This window comes from Mus pahari, chromosome 10 (genome assembly GCF_900095145.1).
Source record: "Mus pahari chromosome 10, PAHARI_EIJ_v1.1, whole genome shotgun sequence".
NCBI lineage: Eukaryota > Metazoa > Chordata > Mammalia > Rodentia > Muridae > Mus > Mus pahari.
Window position 1 is genome coordinate 17,116,967 of NC_034599.1, and position 15,753 is coordinate 17,132,719.

Consider the following 15,753-nt stretch of genomic DNA (forward strand, 5'->3'; position numbering starts at 1 on the left):
TAGCCCTGACTGTCCTGAAGCTCACTCTGTAGACCAGGCTGGCCTCGAACTCAGAAATCCACCTTCCTCTGCCCCCCAAGTGTTGGGATTAAAGGCGTGAGCCTACGCCTGGCTAGCATGCTGCCGTTCCCAGAATTTGGTGGAGCTGGTAGAAATTCTTGCAGCTTGGAGAAGGCTAGACCGTGGGTCTCGAGAGTCATCCTGAGATGCTTGGCACTGTCCCCTTGTGCACACAACTGCTGCACAAAAGTACGAGCTAAGTAACCAGAGATCCAGACAGGCTGGCGCTGAGCTAGAGGAGTGGTTGTCTAGCATGCCCAAGGCCCTGGCATTCATCCTGAGGGAAGAAAACTTGGTGTGGAGGTGCGTGCCTGTCATCCCAGCACTTGGGAGATGGAAGGCAAGAGGATCAGGAGTTCAAGGCCAGCCTAAAAGGGAGAACAAACAGACACGAGGCAATGTTTTTATTTGTAGCTTTATTAAGTCCTTTTACTTTCTAAAATATGATTACAAGAAAAGAATACTTCATTTACGTGTAACACTGTCTTCATGGACGTACCGTGGTCAGAGAGTAGAAAGGAAACTTGAGTATACCGGGAAGGAGAGGAAAGACCGGTGAGTGTTTGGCCCTGGTGGCCCCAACACAGAGAGCAGCAGCGGCAGAAACAGACAGGGGCTTTTCTGAGGAGCGTGTGCTTTGGGGTCATAGCTGATGCTTCCAGAACCTTAAATAAACTCCCTTGCTGGCTACAAGGCTGCAACTCAGGGCTCAGCTCAGAGAAGGGCCTTTCAAATGTGCCCTAGGCTGTGAGCATCCGGAGACACCAGCAGCTGTCTGTCCTGCAGTTTGGTTTTCTGTTTCATACACGTGCAAAGATTCCATCATGACATCCATTCACCAGTCCACCCAACTTCTCATCCATCGCTCACTTGTCCATCCACCCATCTGTCCATCCATTCACCCATCTGTCCATCCATCCATTCATCTATCCATCCATTCATGTATGCATCCATCCACCCACCCAGTCAGCCATCCATCCATCCATCCATCTGTCCATCTTATTTTCTCATGCCGACCAAGCCTCTATGCCTTAGACAAACCCCTTCTACAAAACTCAAGCAGAGCAAGACTCCATCAAACCAAGAGACCTACTTGTCTAGACGAGGATCCAACACTTTCCTTTAGTTCATGAGCCTTAGTGCTGCCCTGCTGAGGTTTGGCTCCAAGGCCCAGTGGGTTCAGCTGTGATCTGGGTAAGACCAGGAGACTTGAGAGGACAAAGTCCTCCCTATCGCAAGGCACATCGAGAAGTTATTTCCTTTTTCTTCTTTATGAAGAAAAGAAATAAAGGAAAAACAAAATCCCCCCACGAACCACACTGAGGTCCTGGGGACAGAAAGGAAACCCAGTTAGAGAAAGGTATAGCCTGTCTGTCCCCTGTCACCAGCAGGAGCTCCAGGGCATTAAGAACAAATGCACAAACATAAAACTACTCTTTTGTCCCTTTGGATTTCAGCAAAGCCTGTCACTTTAAGCTAGTTCTGGGAGTGCTCTGAGGCCAGCCAGCTCTTAATCAGGAACACATGGACTTCGTAGCGAGTGAGCGCCTGTCTGTACTTGGTCAGTATCACAGCCTCTGTTTACTCTCCTTCGAGGAGGGAGGTTTTGGGCTGCGATGCTGGGAGCAACTCCGGAATGGCCTTTTTTCTTTTTTGTCTGTAGGTCTGAAAAGTTTTTCTAGGAGCAGTTTCCTCTGTCAAGCACTCCCCCTGGGGAACAGGGAGGTCTGCATAACTTCTCCTTGTAAGTTGGTCATTTCCAAGTCACAGGACCCACCAGAACATCAGCTGCAAGGTGACAAGCCCCGTGCATGCGTGTGTGTGTGTGTGTGTGTGTGTGTGTGTGTGTGTGTGTGTGCGCACGCACGTGCCCGTGTGACAGTGAAAGGAAAACAACAAATGAAAACACTGCTTTCTGACTGGAGGCAGCTGGCTAAGGTACGGCAGTCTTATTTTGTGAGGCCATCACAAGAGACACCCCTGGCCCTAAAGACACAGCCTGGAGGGGGAGGGCAGTGGACAAAACCCTATTGTACACTAGACACCGAAATGAGGTGACAAAGGGTGGTGAGCAGGCTTTGTGGAGACCTGCTGTAATGATGAGGGGACAATAGACACTGTAACATTCCAGTGACATTCAAATTTAGCAACTGAATTCTGACCCCTCCCATCCCCTAACAATGACTCAAGAATACAGTATTTTCCCTTCTTGCCCCACTCCTCCCATAATTGCCGGCTGATTGTTCTCTATGTTCCTTACAAGAAACCCACACCCGGGGCGCTGTCAACTGGTGCCAACTGGGAGGAGAATGTAGCTTGGCTTTCTGGCTTTGAACCCAAGGCGCTGGGAAAGGCTTCCTGGAGCTGGAGCCTGGTAGATGTCAGGGCTCCCTCAGGGAAGTGCAGGGGCTGAGGAATGCCACCGCAGAATGGGACAGAGGGATGGAGGAGGGACAGTTTGATGCGTGGCTTGTGGCTGGTGGGTCCCGGGGGATTCACTGGCTCCTCCCGGTATTCACTCCTCGGCTGAAGACGAAGCCGGACTCTCGTAGTCTGACATGGGAGCGAACTGTAACGAGAGACAGAATTCTTTCTCGGCTTCCTTTCAAATCCCTCTGAGGAGATTTGCTGTGGATGCAGAGGGAAGAAGGAAGGGTAGTCTCTGCCTTCCGACGCACCAGACACAGCGACAGCCTGTCACCCTGTCCTTGTAGAGAGAAGGCAGAGGGAGGCAGCAAAGTGGAGTCTGGGAACAAGAGAGGGAGACCCCCTGCCTGCACCAGGTCAGAGGGCGCCTGGGAGAAGGGTCAGGGCCCAGGCTCTGGAGATAGGACTGGAAGAGCTTGAGAAAGCCTGTCATGTGATCCCAGACACTTAGTAAACAGGGGGGGGGGGCAGTAGCCCACTCCCCCTCCGTATATACACATAGACGATAGGATCTCACAGTGTAGTCCTGGCTTGCCCAAACTCACACCCCAGCTAGAGGAGGATCATAATATAGTCAAATGTACTTATCTCGAAAAGCAAACAAAACCCAAAATAATGTTTTAAGCAACTGAATGTTGATGCAGAGAGTTCAAGAGAGGATGCTGGTCCTGCTGCCAAGTTATATCTCGGCCCCTCACTGGGGGATTCTAGGTAGGGGCTCTACCCTGAGCTCTAGCCCAGCCCCTCTTTTCCTTTTCCTTTTGAGATAATTCTCATTTAGTTGCCCAAGCTGGCCTTAAACTGAGCCCTTTAGCCCTGGCTGGAGTGGAACTGACCTAGCTCACTGGACCCCAGAGCTCCTCCGAGCCCCGCCCTCTCGTGCCGGGCCCTGGACTCACCGAGCACTTGATGTTCATGCGTGAGTACAGCATAGATGCGATCTCACTCTGCCCAGCGTCCAGGGCCACCATCAGTGCTGTGCTCCCATCCTGTAAAGCACAGACAGCTCTAACGATGGATGCCCGGTGTGCAGCCCGCCCTCCCCAGGGAGCAGTGGGGTGGGGACTCACGCGGTCAGTGAGTGAGATGTCACAGCTAGGCACAGCCAGCAGGAGCCCGGTGATCTCCTTGTGTCCGTGCTCACATGCACACATCAGGGCCGTGGAGCCGTCCTCATCCTGAATGTTGACGTCCGCTTCACAGGCCAGCAACGCTCTCACCACGTCCACCCGCCCGTGGCTGACGGCCAGCATCAGGGCCGTCTGTCCCGCCTGAGACAACAGAATGGGGCTGCTCTCAGACAGTCCATGGCTCCTGAGCGCTCTGACATTAACTAGACACACATGTTGGCCCCACCTTCCCCTGGCTCCTTCTCTTCGCTCGGGTCTCAGTATAAACTGGTCTTCTTACCATGAGCTCTCAACTCATAGGTAGAAAAATTACATAAAAACTTATTAAAAACTAAATAAAAAAGAAACAAAAGTATATCCAACTAAGATCTGTATATAGTCCTATATACTAGCTACCCCCAAATAGTTAAAAACTGACGATCACCAGAGGATGACTAGACAAAAGAAAACCACGTCAAGTCATACAACAGAATACTGCTTAGCCAGGAAAAGAAACGTTATTCCCGGGCTGGTGAGATGGCTCAGCGGGTAAGAGCGCCTGATTGCTCTTCTGAAGGTCCTGAGTTCAAATCCCAGCAACCACATGGTGGTTCACAACCATCCATAACAAGATCTGATTCCCTCTTCTGGAGTGTCTGAAGACAGCTACAGTGTACTCATATATAATAAAAAAAAAAAGAAAGAAAGAAACATTATTCCAAATATTGATGGATACTCTTAACTTGTAAAAGCTTTGAGTGTGAAGCCAGACACACACACACACACACACACACACACACACACAAATCACTGACTGTGTGTGTGTGTGTATCTGTATTTTGGTGTATCAGAGCCTCCAGAATGGACAGGAACCTGTGACACTATTGTCTTAGTCTGCTGACTGTTAAGCGCTTTCTTGATGACTCTGGTTCACATTTAGGGGACTGTAACTCCATTTATTTATTTATTTATTTATTTATTTATTTTTAAAGATTTATTTATTTATTATATGTAAGTACACTGTAGCTGTCTTCAGACACTCCAGAAGAGGGCACCGGATCTATTTACGAATGGTTGTGAGCCATCATGTGGTTGCTGGGATTTGAACTCGGGACCTTTGGAAGAGCAGTCGGTGCTCTTACCTGCTGAGCCATCTCACCACCCCCTTAACTCCATTTATAAGACATGTCCAGAATAGGTAAGTCCAGAGCCAGCAGAACCCTGGGATAGAGTGTACCAGTGGATGCAAGGGTTTCTTCTTCGTCGTCGTCGTCGTCGTCATCATCATCATTGCCATTATTATTATTTAATAGGCAGGTTTCTCTTAGCCCAGGCTGGCCCAGAACCTGATATGGCTGAAGATGACACTGACCCCTGATATTACTGCCTCTGTCTCCTAAGTGCTGGGATTATAGGCCTGTGTCACCTCTCTAGACAGAAGGGACAGTGAAGGGGAAGAAGGGAAGGAAAGAGAAGAGGTGGGGGTCTGGTATCAAGGGGTCTCATGTTCAATGTCAGTTGGGACAGTTCAGGGAAGCCTGAGTAAAACTTAGTGGAATCTTATCTCAAATTACAGGTAAGAAGAGGGCTGTGGGCTGGACAGGTGGTTCAATGGTTAGAGCACCCATTGCTCTTGCAGAGGTTTGGTTCCCTGCACCCACACTCTGGTTCTCAATCTACATAGCAGCTAGGGCTACATAAACAAAACAACCAAACAAAAATAATAAATAATTCTTAAGAAAAAAAAAAACATAGAAAAAAAAGAGGGAGGTGGGCCCTGTGGATATAGCTCAGTGTTAAGGCACATACCTCCATGTGTGGGGCCCCAGGTTCAATCATTAGTCTTCCAACAGTATAAAAAATCAAGCTTAGCAGAATGTGGTGAAGTGTGCCTATAGTCCCAGCACTCAGAAGGCAGAGGCAGGTGGAGCTCTGTGAGTTCAAGGCCAGCCTGCTCTACAGAGTGAGTTCAGGGACAGACAGAGCTACACAAGAAACATTGTTTCAAAAAAACAAAAACAAAAATAAAAACCAAAACCAAAACCAAACCAACCAAATAAATAAATAAATAGAAGTGAGGCATGGTGGTGCAGGCTTTAATCCCAGCACTTGGGAGTGAGAGACAGGCGGATCTCTGTGAGTTAAAGGCCAGCCTGGGGTACACTGTAAGACACTGTCTCAAAAAGAGAGGTGGAGAGGCCTTGTAGCAAGTAGGTAAAGTGCCTGCACAAAGACCCAAGTGCCATCCATAGTAAGAACCCCTGCACAGCCAGGCTGGGACGCAGCTTGTGACCCCAGCACTGACCGGGGAGGCAGAGGCAGGAGGAGCTCAGACGGACAGTCTAGGTGAGCCTTAGTGAGAAACATGTCTCAACAAAATGCTGGTCCTCTGCTCCCCCAGCCCCCAAGAATGAACACACGCATCATACGCCAGCGTCTGGCGCTTGCTCTGAGCCCGGGCCACTCAGGCTCAGACATTGCTCCCTGCCTTGAGTCTTGAAGGACTAATCCTGCTGCTCCGAGTCTCAATACCGACTACAGAGCGGTGGCTGTTCTCACGGACACAGAACGCTATCATGACCTGGCCTGGCCTACAGCCTGGAGCTAACGAAGCAGGTTAGGGAGCTGGTGAGCTGGCTCAGGGGGTAAAGGCACCTGCCACCAAGCTTAATGACCTGAGTTTAATCCCTGGGCTCACATGCCAGGAGGAGTAAACTGAGTCTCAAAAGTGTCCCCAGAGCTGGGCGTGGTGGTGCACGCCTTTGATCCCAGCACTCGGGAGGCAGAGGCAGGCGGATTTGAGTTTGAGGCCAGCCTGGTCTACAGAGTGAGCTCCAGGATAGCCAGGGCTATACAGAGAAACCCTGTCTTGAAAAAAAAAAAAAACAACAAAAAAAGGGTCCCCAGGCCTTCACACACATCCCTAGTAAAGAATTAGGTAAATAAAGGTACACTGTGGCCCCGTACCTGGCTGGCTTTGGCATTGACATTCCCAAGCCGGAAGAGCTGAAGGATGGTCTCGATGTCATCCTGGGTCTTCAATGTGGCCAGGGCTGTGAGCATAATAGGGCTGTAGCCGGCACGGTTCAGCTTGTCCACATGACAGACACCTGTGTGGGGATGGGAGGGGTGGGGTGGGCGTGAGCCTCTGCCATCAGACTAAAGGCTGGCCCACCAAGGAGCACTGGGGATTGTGCCCCTCCCTCTGTTTAGGCATAGCCAGTAGGTCTCTGTGCACTTGTTCATCACTGTGGAGACCAGAGAGTGTCTTCAGGAGCCAGGTTTGTGTTTGGTTTTGTTTGTCTGTTCTGTCTTTTAAATAAATATTACTTTAAAAAGAGATCTCATGTTTTAACTTGTGTGTCTGTGTATGTGCACATATACGTGCATGAGAGTCCAAGTGTCCCTGGAGTCCCTAAGAGGGTGTTATAGGCAGATTATAGACGGTGTGGATGCTGGGAACTACCCTGTGAGAACAATACTCACTTCTAACCACTGAACCATTCTGCCGCTGCCTAAACTACCTTCTACACCTACTTAGGAGTGCCTGCCTGGCATCTTGTGGAAGTCAAAGGACAGCTTGCAGCAGCTGGTTCTCTCTGGCCGGGGAGAGAACTCAGGTTGTCAGGCCTGGCAGCAAGTAATATTACCCACTGGGCCACCTGGATCCCTCCACCTTCTTAAGGAACGTCATGTGTGTGTGTGTGGTCTGTTGTGTGTACGTGGAGGCCAGAGGTCAGTGCCAGGCATCTTCCTTAATTGCTCAACACCTTATTCTTGACGTGAGATCTTTCACTAAATTGCTAGTGGCAGCCAGCAAACTCCAGTGACTCTCCTGTCTCCACTACCTCACTCCTAAGGACCAGAGCTATAGGCAGGTGACTCCACCCCATGGCTAGATTTGTTTTTTTTTTTTTTCTTTTAATCTTTTTTTTTTTTTTTTTTTTTTTAGTTTTTCGAGACAGGGTTTGTTTTTTCTGTGTAGCCCTGGCTGTCCTCAAACTCAGAAATCCACCTGCCTCTGCCTCCCGAGTGCTGGAACTAAAGGCATGTGCCACCACGCCCGGCTCTTTTCTTTTAATCTTGGAAGTTGGGGACCTGAAGCATGGTCATGCTAGCGGGAAAAGCACTTTATCCCCTGCACATGTCCCCAGCTACCAGATTTTTCTTCTCTTTCTTTTCGTAACCAGTCTCTTTTTATCCTGGCGCTTGCTGAGCAGGCTCTGCCTCCCTCACAAACTGGGAGTTCCTGTCTACTCCATCAGACCAGGGAAGACAGGTTTCTTCTTGCCTGACTGAATGCTATGCCTACCCGCAGCCCCCAGGCCACGGTCTTCCCTCATGCAAGGGCTTTGGAAATAGCAACCCTAACACCGAGAGTATCCATCACACACGGGTACCATTCAGTGATGATACCAGTGCCCTGGTGTCTAGTCAGAACTCATTATACTGCTAAGAAGACTGTGTTCCACTAGACTGGCTACATTCCTGTGTCAGAGTAGGAGACAGAGCTTCCTCCATCAGGGCAAAGCCTCCTTCATCTGTCAGTGAAGGGGACACTCTCCCCCATCCAACTTAGAAGGTGTATTGCCTCTATTACATCAAGAGAGTGGACGTTCCCTCAGATTGGAAAGCACAGTGTCTCCCCCATCAGACCGGGAAGCTGTAATTCCTGTCCACCAATCCGCCATCAGACTGGGAAGGGAGCAGGGACTTTAGACCAGGAAGGCAGCAACTCTCTCATGAGCGTGGGAAGACATGCCTCCCCCATTGGACCACCAGGCTGGTCCTGCCTAGAGGCTTACCGCTGTCCAGCAACTGCCGCACCACAGGGAAGTTGGCGTGTGACACGGAGTAGTGCAGGGCAGTGTTACCGTTGCTGTCGGCGATGTTGACCACGTAGTCCAGCAGCCGGGCAGACATGGCCCTGAAGGTGACTAGATGTCGCCGCACAAGCTCAGGGTGTGCGTCGCTGCGGCAGGCCAGGCGCAGCCACTCCTGAAGCACTGTGGTATAGGCCACTTTCTGCAGCGACAGAGACAGGAGTGGGGAGTGAAGAGTGGGACCCCCCTCAATCCCCTTTTGCACAAAGATCCAAGAACAGAACAGGGATTCCCCATCCTGCAGCTCCTGTGACCGACCAAGACAGCACACACTGAGAACTTGTCTGAAAACAAACATGTGAAGCAGAGGCAGGAGGATCTCTATGAGTTCGAGGCCAGCCTGATCTACATAGTAGTTTGAGGCCAGCTAGGCTATAGCTACATAGTTAGACCCTGTCTCAGAAAACACACAAATCCAGTGAGGTGTGGTGGGCCTGTAATCCTAGCTCTTGGGAGATGGAGGCAGGATCAGGAGGAGTTCACCCTCATCCTCAGCCACAAACATAGTTCAAGGCCACCCTGGGCTGCATGAGATCTCAAAATGAGCAAAATGAAAACAAACAATCTTAATCCCAGCACTCGAGAGGCAGAGGCAGGCGGATTTCTGAGTTCGAGGTCAGCCTGGTCTACAGAGTGAGTTCCAGGACAGCCAGGGCTACACAGAGAAACCCCGTCTCGAAAAACCAAAAAAAGAAAAAAGAAAACAAACAAAACAATGTTGTCCTGGACTCAGCCATAGTGAGAATGACGCTGGGCAGGACCCCTGGAATATAGTGTACACATGCTTACACGCTAAGATAATTACAGACAGCCCCTAAAATGAAAGTATAGTATCTTCTGAACACCCCAAAGATGAGAACATGAAGCCAGGGTGTCTCAGAGCAGCAGTGACCCCACCACAATCCTAGGACTCACGCCCCACCCACTCAAGCCCCACCTACTTCCCGGAGGTGCGCAGTCCCCGAGGGGGTGTGGTGTGAGAATGTGCCCAGGGGTCTCCGTACCAGTTCTCGCTCTGTGAGGGCGTTGGGGTTCTCCAGGTATTTCTCCAGGGCCAAGCAGGCTGAGATAAGGTCGCGGCTCAGGTCCATCCTGCCAGAAAGAGACAGGAGTGAACCTGTAAGCCAGCTCCAGTTAAATGTTGTCTTTATTAGAGCTGCCTTGGTCATGGTGTCTGTTCACAGCAGTAAAACCCTAACTAAAACAAAAATCTAAAAAATTAATGTTAATATATGTGTGTCTGTGCACCTGACTGCAGGTTCCTGTCTGTGTAGGTGATTGTGTAGTCCATGGAGCTGCAGTTATAGGCAGTTATGAGCTACCCGACATGATGTCCCTCATTAATCCTCCTCCTCCTCTTCTTCCTCCTCTTCTTCCTCATGGTCATCACTATTTGTTTTGTTTTTTTTTTAAACCAGGGTTTTTCTATGTAGCCCTGGCTGTCCTGGAACTCACTCTGTAGACCAGGCTGGCTTCGAACTCAGAAATCCGCCTGCCTCTGCCTCCCAAGCACTGGGATCAAAGGTGTGTGCCACCACCTCCTGTCATCATCATCATCATTATTATTTATTTATTTATTTAGGTTTTTCGAGACAGGGTTTCTCTGTGTAGCCCTGGCTGTCCTGGAACTCACTTTGTAGACCAGGCTGGCCTCAAACTCAGAAATCTGCCTGCCTGTGCCTCCCGAGCATCATTATCTTTTTAAACGTTTTTTTTTTTTTAAATATTTATTTATTTATTTATTTATTTATTTATTTATTTATTTATTTATTTATTATATGTAAGTACACTGTAGCTGTCTTCAGATCTTGTTACGGATGGTTATGAGCCACCATGTGGTTGCTGGGATTTGAACTTTGGACCTTCGGAAGAACAGTCGTGTGCTCTTACCCACTGAGCCATCTCACCAGCCCCCTCATTATCTTTTTAAAGATTTATTTATTTTTGGTCAGTCCTGGAAATATATATAAATGTAGCATTATACAGACTGAACAGGTTATATTGAGGAATATATTAGTATATGCATATATGCATGAAGTAACAACAACTAGTAAAAAAAAAATATAGAGGCCAAGAATTTGAAAGAGAGCAGAATAGTGGACATGAGAGGAAGGGAGAAATGTGACCAGATTGTAAACTGAAAAAAATATTTATTCCTTGTTATTTTATGTGTATGGGTGTTTTGCCTGCATGTCTGTCTGTCCCTGCAACATGTGTGCCCCACTGGAAGAGGCCAGAAGTGGGTGTTGAGTTCCCTGGAACTGGAGTTACAGATGATTGTGAGCAGTCACATTGTTGTTTCCTCCAAGACTGAAACATTCCATCCTGCAGGACACCCCTTGAGCAGGAAGTAAACAACTCAAAGTAGCTTCAGGAATTCCCTAAAACCACCAGATTCACCGGCCTCTTCCTGCCACAATAAACAATGAAAGCTGAGAGTCCCCACAGAGGAAGGGAAGCTGAGCTGTGGAGGAGACCTTTAGACCAGCCAAGCTGCCTGCAGGCTGTGCAGTGCACTGCAGGTTCCCAGCTTTGTGAGCTGCTGTGCATGCTGGGATGCACCCTGGTGATGCAGCTGTACGTCTCTTATTTATTTATTTATTTATTTATTTAATTTATTTATTATATGTAAGTACACTGTAGCTGTCTTCAGACACACCAGAAGAGGGCATCCGATCTCATTACAGATGATTGTGAGCCACCATGTGGTTGCTGGGATTTGAACTCAGGACCTCCAGAAGAGCAGTCAGTGCTTTTAACCGCTGAGCCATCTCTCCAGCCCAAGTCACATCTGATCCTTTAAGAAACATGCCCAAATTCCTGTAAGGAACCCCAATAAAACTCACTGGTTTACCAAGTTGGAACTTGGTGGCATTTGCACTGTGGTTTGTCATAGGGTTTGCTGTGTCTTCCCAGAACATGGTTTGTCTCACAGCACATGTGGGTGCTGGGATTCGAACCTAGGTCGTCTGGAAGAGCAGCTCGTGCTTTTAACTGGTGAGCCACCACCTGAACCCTCTCCCTGTTTTTTTGAGACACGGTCTCATGTGTCACAGGAGAGCTTCAAATCCCCTAGGACACCTTCACTGCCAGAGCTGGTGGACTTGACTAGGACTCCCAGCTACTTGGAAGTGGAGGCAAGAGGACTGCAGGTTCAAGGCCAGCCTGGCTTACAGCGAGTGGAAGGCTAGCCTGAGCAATTTAGCAACTCTACAGAGCAAGTGCAAAGAGTGGGCTGGAGATGGGCATGAGGTTCAGTTGGCATGAGGCCCTGGGTTCTAGTCCCAGCACCCCATAAACTAGGCTGGTCACACCTGTCTGTAATCCTAACACACAACAACTGGAGATAGTAGGATTTCAAATTCAAGGTAGCCTGTGCTACCGAGTTCAAGGTTAGCCTGGGCAATTTATTAAGACCTTATCTCAAAATAAAAAGGGAGGGGGTGGGAAGGTAGCTCAGTAGACAAGGACTTGCAGTGCTGGTGTGAGGGCAGGAATCCACATTCCCAGAACCCACAAACTCTAGGTGGGTACATGGGAGGGAGCTGCAAGCCCTGCATGCGGCTAGAGGACACAGCTGATCTGCAGAACAAGCCAGCAAGCTAAACTGCGTTGCATAGTCAGCCAGGGTCAGGGAGAGACGCTGGCTGAACAGATACAGTGCAGAGGGATGGCCAAAGACACTGAATGCCCGTCTTGGGTATCCCCATATACACATATGTGCACATATGCCTACACAAACGCCCACATCACACACACAGACACAAAAAACATGGTCACATGTGTACACACATACACACACCCACACCTCACATACACACACGTAAAAAGAAAGATAAAGAAACAACACTAACTGGGAGTCTTCCCATGCACACATACCCATGTGCATGCCCAAACACATGTGTACACATATGACATGTGCCCACGAGGCAGAGGCAGGCAGAGCTCTGAGCCTGACGTTCTCCTGGTCTACTTAGTGAGTTCCAGGCCAGCCAGGGCTACAAAGTGAGACCCTTTCTCAAAAAGACAAGAAAACGTTCAGAAGGTCATGTGAGATGCTCAAAGTCAAGTGCTTCTTGTCCCACAGAGAGTGACCAAGTGACAGGAAGCCTGCATGGCTGGACCCCAGGCAGCAGCAGATCAGCTACACTGTCCGATGCCATCCCACCCAGAGAACTGACCGAATTTCCTCCTCAGGGTCAGGGCCTGGTGCCACCTCAGCTGCCGCCGGCACGCGCTGGGATTCCTGGGAGAGCTGGCGCCCCTCCAGACTGGTCATGGCCACTGCAGCCCCTGGAGGCCTGAGCTGAGGGCATTCAGCTGGGCTCAGAACCCTTGCCGGCGGCGGCTCCGGGCCCTCGTTCTCCGTGCTCTCGTGTTCGGAGTTTTCTGCTGTGCTGGAGTCCTCCGAGGGGGACTCATACCTGGGGGCACAGGGAAGGACTCTGATGAGTGGGATACAAGAGGGATCGGTGTGACCTCTCTGGTCCTCAGTTGAGACATTTTACACTGGGGATGAAGCAGGTCACGTTGGGTAAGTAGGTGTCTGAAATCCACACCCAGCCCACGCTGCAACCGGCACAGCCTCCGCTGGACCCGCAGTCCTGTTCTGGGGCACTGACGTGAATCAGGCCCTCTGCAGGCACAGCCAGCCTACACAGGCTCAGAGCCACTGAACAGGTCCCAGCAAGATACACATATTCCTTTACCTCCGTTTCCTTGTCCGATATTCCTTATGCTTTGATGCAAGGAATTAACCGTGAGGGCTAGGCTGAGCATGGCGCTTGGCTCAGGGCCCCTGTTCCTCATCTTCAGTGTCATAGTACGAAGGACTTAAGAGTCACCAGGGGCTGGAGATCCACTCACCCGCCATTGACTCCCACAAACGGGAGGTTCCTCTGGTGGACTTCAGGGTCTGCGGGGTCCTCTTTCCTCTTCGTGGCCAACTGGACCCCCACGGAGGCTCTGCCTGAGAGAGACCGTGTGGCGTGAGTGGCCTGTGATTCTGAGTCCACTTGGGACGACTAGGGTCCTGTGCCCCTCACAGATGTCTGCTTACCTGCCCCATCAGCCGCTTGTGAGTCCTGCGATGCTGCTCCTGGCCTGGTGGGCTTCCTGTCAGTGGTGTCCTGGGCAGCCGGGGCAGGGTTCTCAGGCTGTATCACCGAGGCTGCAGCAGGGTGTGGATTAGCGGAGGAAGGCTCTACAGGAGAGGGCACAACTGAGATTTGCCATCTCAGGAGATCAGAAAATTGAAAAGGGCCAAGTGTGCCTGTCTGGGCCTATTGTCCTTGGGTAGAGGCAGGAGGGCTAGCCTGGGCTACAGAGTGAGATGTTATCTCTAAGAAGCACAACGCTGGGCTTGATGGCAGAGCGGCTGCCTAGCACTCAGCAAACTCTGGGTCCTGTCCCCAGCACCCCATAAACCAGGTGTGGTGGTGTCTCTGTGCAGTTCCAACACTTAGGTATGGAGGCAGGAGTACAAACGGGAAGACAGTCTCGGTTAGAGAGTGAGATCCAGTCTCAAAGACCCAACACTCAGGGCTGGAGAGATGGCTCAGCAGCTAAGAGCACTGACTGCTCTTCCACAGGTCCTGAGTTCAATCCCCAGCAACCACATGGTGGCTCACAACCATCTGTAATGGGATCCGATGCCCTCTTCTGGCGTGCAGGTGTACATGCAGATAGAGACATTTTTCATACATAAAAATAAATAAAATCTTTTAAAAAGCAAATAAACAAGGCCAGCCTGGTCTACAGAGTGAGTTCTAGGACAGCCAGGGCTACACAGAGAAACCCTGTCTCGGAAAACCAAAAAACCCAAACCAACCAAACAAAAAAACCAAAAACCAATAAACAGTAAAAACAAAAAACACAAAACAAAACACAAGAGTTGGTTGGTGCTGGAGAGATGGCTCAGTCTGGTTTACTAAGTAGTTCCAGGACAGCTTGTTCTACTGAGTGAGTTCCAGACGACCTGAGTTCAGTGCCCAGCACCCATGCACCCATGCCTCACCTCAGCCTGAAACTCCTGGGGATCTGGTGACACACACACACACACACACACACACACACACGGGGGAGGGGAGGGGGCAAGGGATGGGCCATGGACCTGTATGGCAGGAAGAGACAACCAGGTCCCCAGGTCTTAGAAAAGCCCCTCCACAGAGGCACACCTTCATTCACTAAATATATACATGCAATTAAGTTTCAGGCCAGTGCGGCCCTGCCTCCAACAAACAGAGAAGGAAGAACCTGGGCAAAGGAAAGGGCTCTCTGCGACAGGGCTTGCTTTGCCAGCGCGGGGACCTGAGCTGACCCTAGAATCCACGGATAAGCACTTGTCATAGAGCCGGGCTTAACTGCAGCCCAGCCTATCTGGCAAGTCCCAGGTCTGCGGGGAGACCCTGTCTCAAAAAACACATCAGGTGGCTGGAGGGATGGCTCAGAGGTTAAGAGCACTGGGTGCTCTTCCAGAGGTCCTGAGTTCAATTCCCAGCACCCACATGGTAGCTCACAACCATCCGTAATGAGATCTGATCCCCTCTTCTGGTGTGCAGGGATACATGCAGAGAGAACACTATGTACCTAATCAATAAATCTTCCAAAAAAGAAAACGAGTTAGATGCGTCTGAGGACCCCAGAGGCGTGCTCTGACTCGCACAGTGCATCCAAAGAACCCCATGAACCACCTGAGAGTCTGATGGCCATGAGCCATGCGGTGTCCTTGACAGCTGAGCTAGTCCTTACCCCACACCTCCAAACTTTCACTCCTGCCAAGGGCTCAGATTACAGAGGGAGGAAATGGAGGCCCAGTGAACAGATCCCAGGCAGAGGAGCGGTACCCTACAGTTGTCCCACGGCAGTCTGCCGGTGACAGCGCTCAGAGGACTCACAGTCTGGGCTTCAGACTCAATTTTCACCCTCTGTGTCACCCTGAGTATTTTCTAGAGAAAAAAAATGCAATTGCAGCAAGAGTGTGGTGGTCAGAAGAGAGATGTGAACTTCATATGTCGGAGCTGTGTGTCCCTTGGCAACAGCTTAAACACCTCTGTGATCTGGGACACTACCCCTGTCCCCCCCCCAAAACAAACATCTTTTAACTCATGGCATTACTATATAGCCTAGGCCAGCCTAGAACCTGAAGCAATTCTTCTGTTTTGTTGCTCAAGTACAGAGCTCACAGGTGGGCAACCCCACTCCTTCCTGGTGTTTTCTCTTCTTTATCTGTGTGTGTGTGTGTGTGTGTGTGTGTGTGTGTGTGTGTGTGTGTG

At 50.1% G+C, this 15,753-nt stretch overlaps 1 protein-coding gene across 3 annotated transcripts in view; it reads right to left on the minus strand.

The window, feature by feature from the left end:
* Positions 1 to 461: 461 nt before the first annotated feature.
* The window catches only part of Kank2 (KN motif and ankyrin repeat domains 2), a 29,853-nt gene continuing 14,561 nt past the window's right edge, over positions 462 to 15,753 (minus strand). For 2 of the 3 annotated variants that reach the window (XM_021206299.2, XM_029543487.1), the window contains exons 4-12: positions 13,539 to 13,682; positions 13,346 to 13,448; positions 12,661 to 12,903; positions 9,484 to 9,571; positions 8,402 to 8,621; positions 6,564 to 6,706; positions 3,558 to 3,758; positions 3,387 to 3,476; positions 462 to 2,629 (exon numbers count right to left, since the gene is read on the minus strand). In XM_021206299.2, coding sequence (XP_021061958.1) covers positions 2,576 to 2,629; positions 3,387 to 3,476; positions 3,558 to 3,758; positions 6,564 to 6,706; positions 8,402 to 8,621; positions 9,484 to 9,571; positions 12,661 to 12,903; positions 13,346 to 13,448; positions 13,539 to 13,682 — 1,286 coding nt within the window. In that variant the 3' untranslated portion in view covers positions 462 to 2,575. The remainder of the gene's footprint in view (positions 2,630 to 3,386; positions 3,477 to 3,557; positions 3,759 to 6,563; positions 6,707 to 8,401; positions 8,622 to 9,483; positions 9,572 to 12,660; positions 12,904 to 13,345; positions 13,449 to 13,538; positions 13,683 to 15,753) is intronic. The other variant, XM_029543488.1, reaches the window with a different exon arrangement.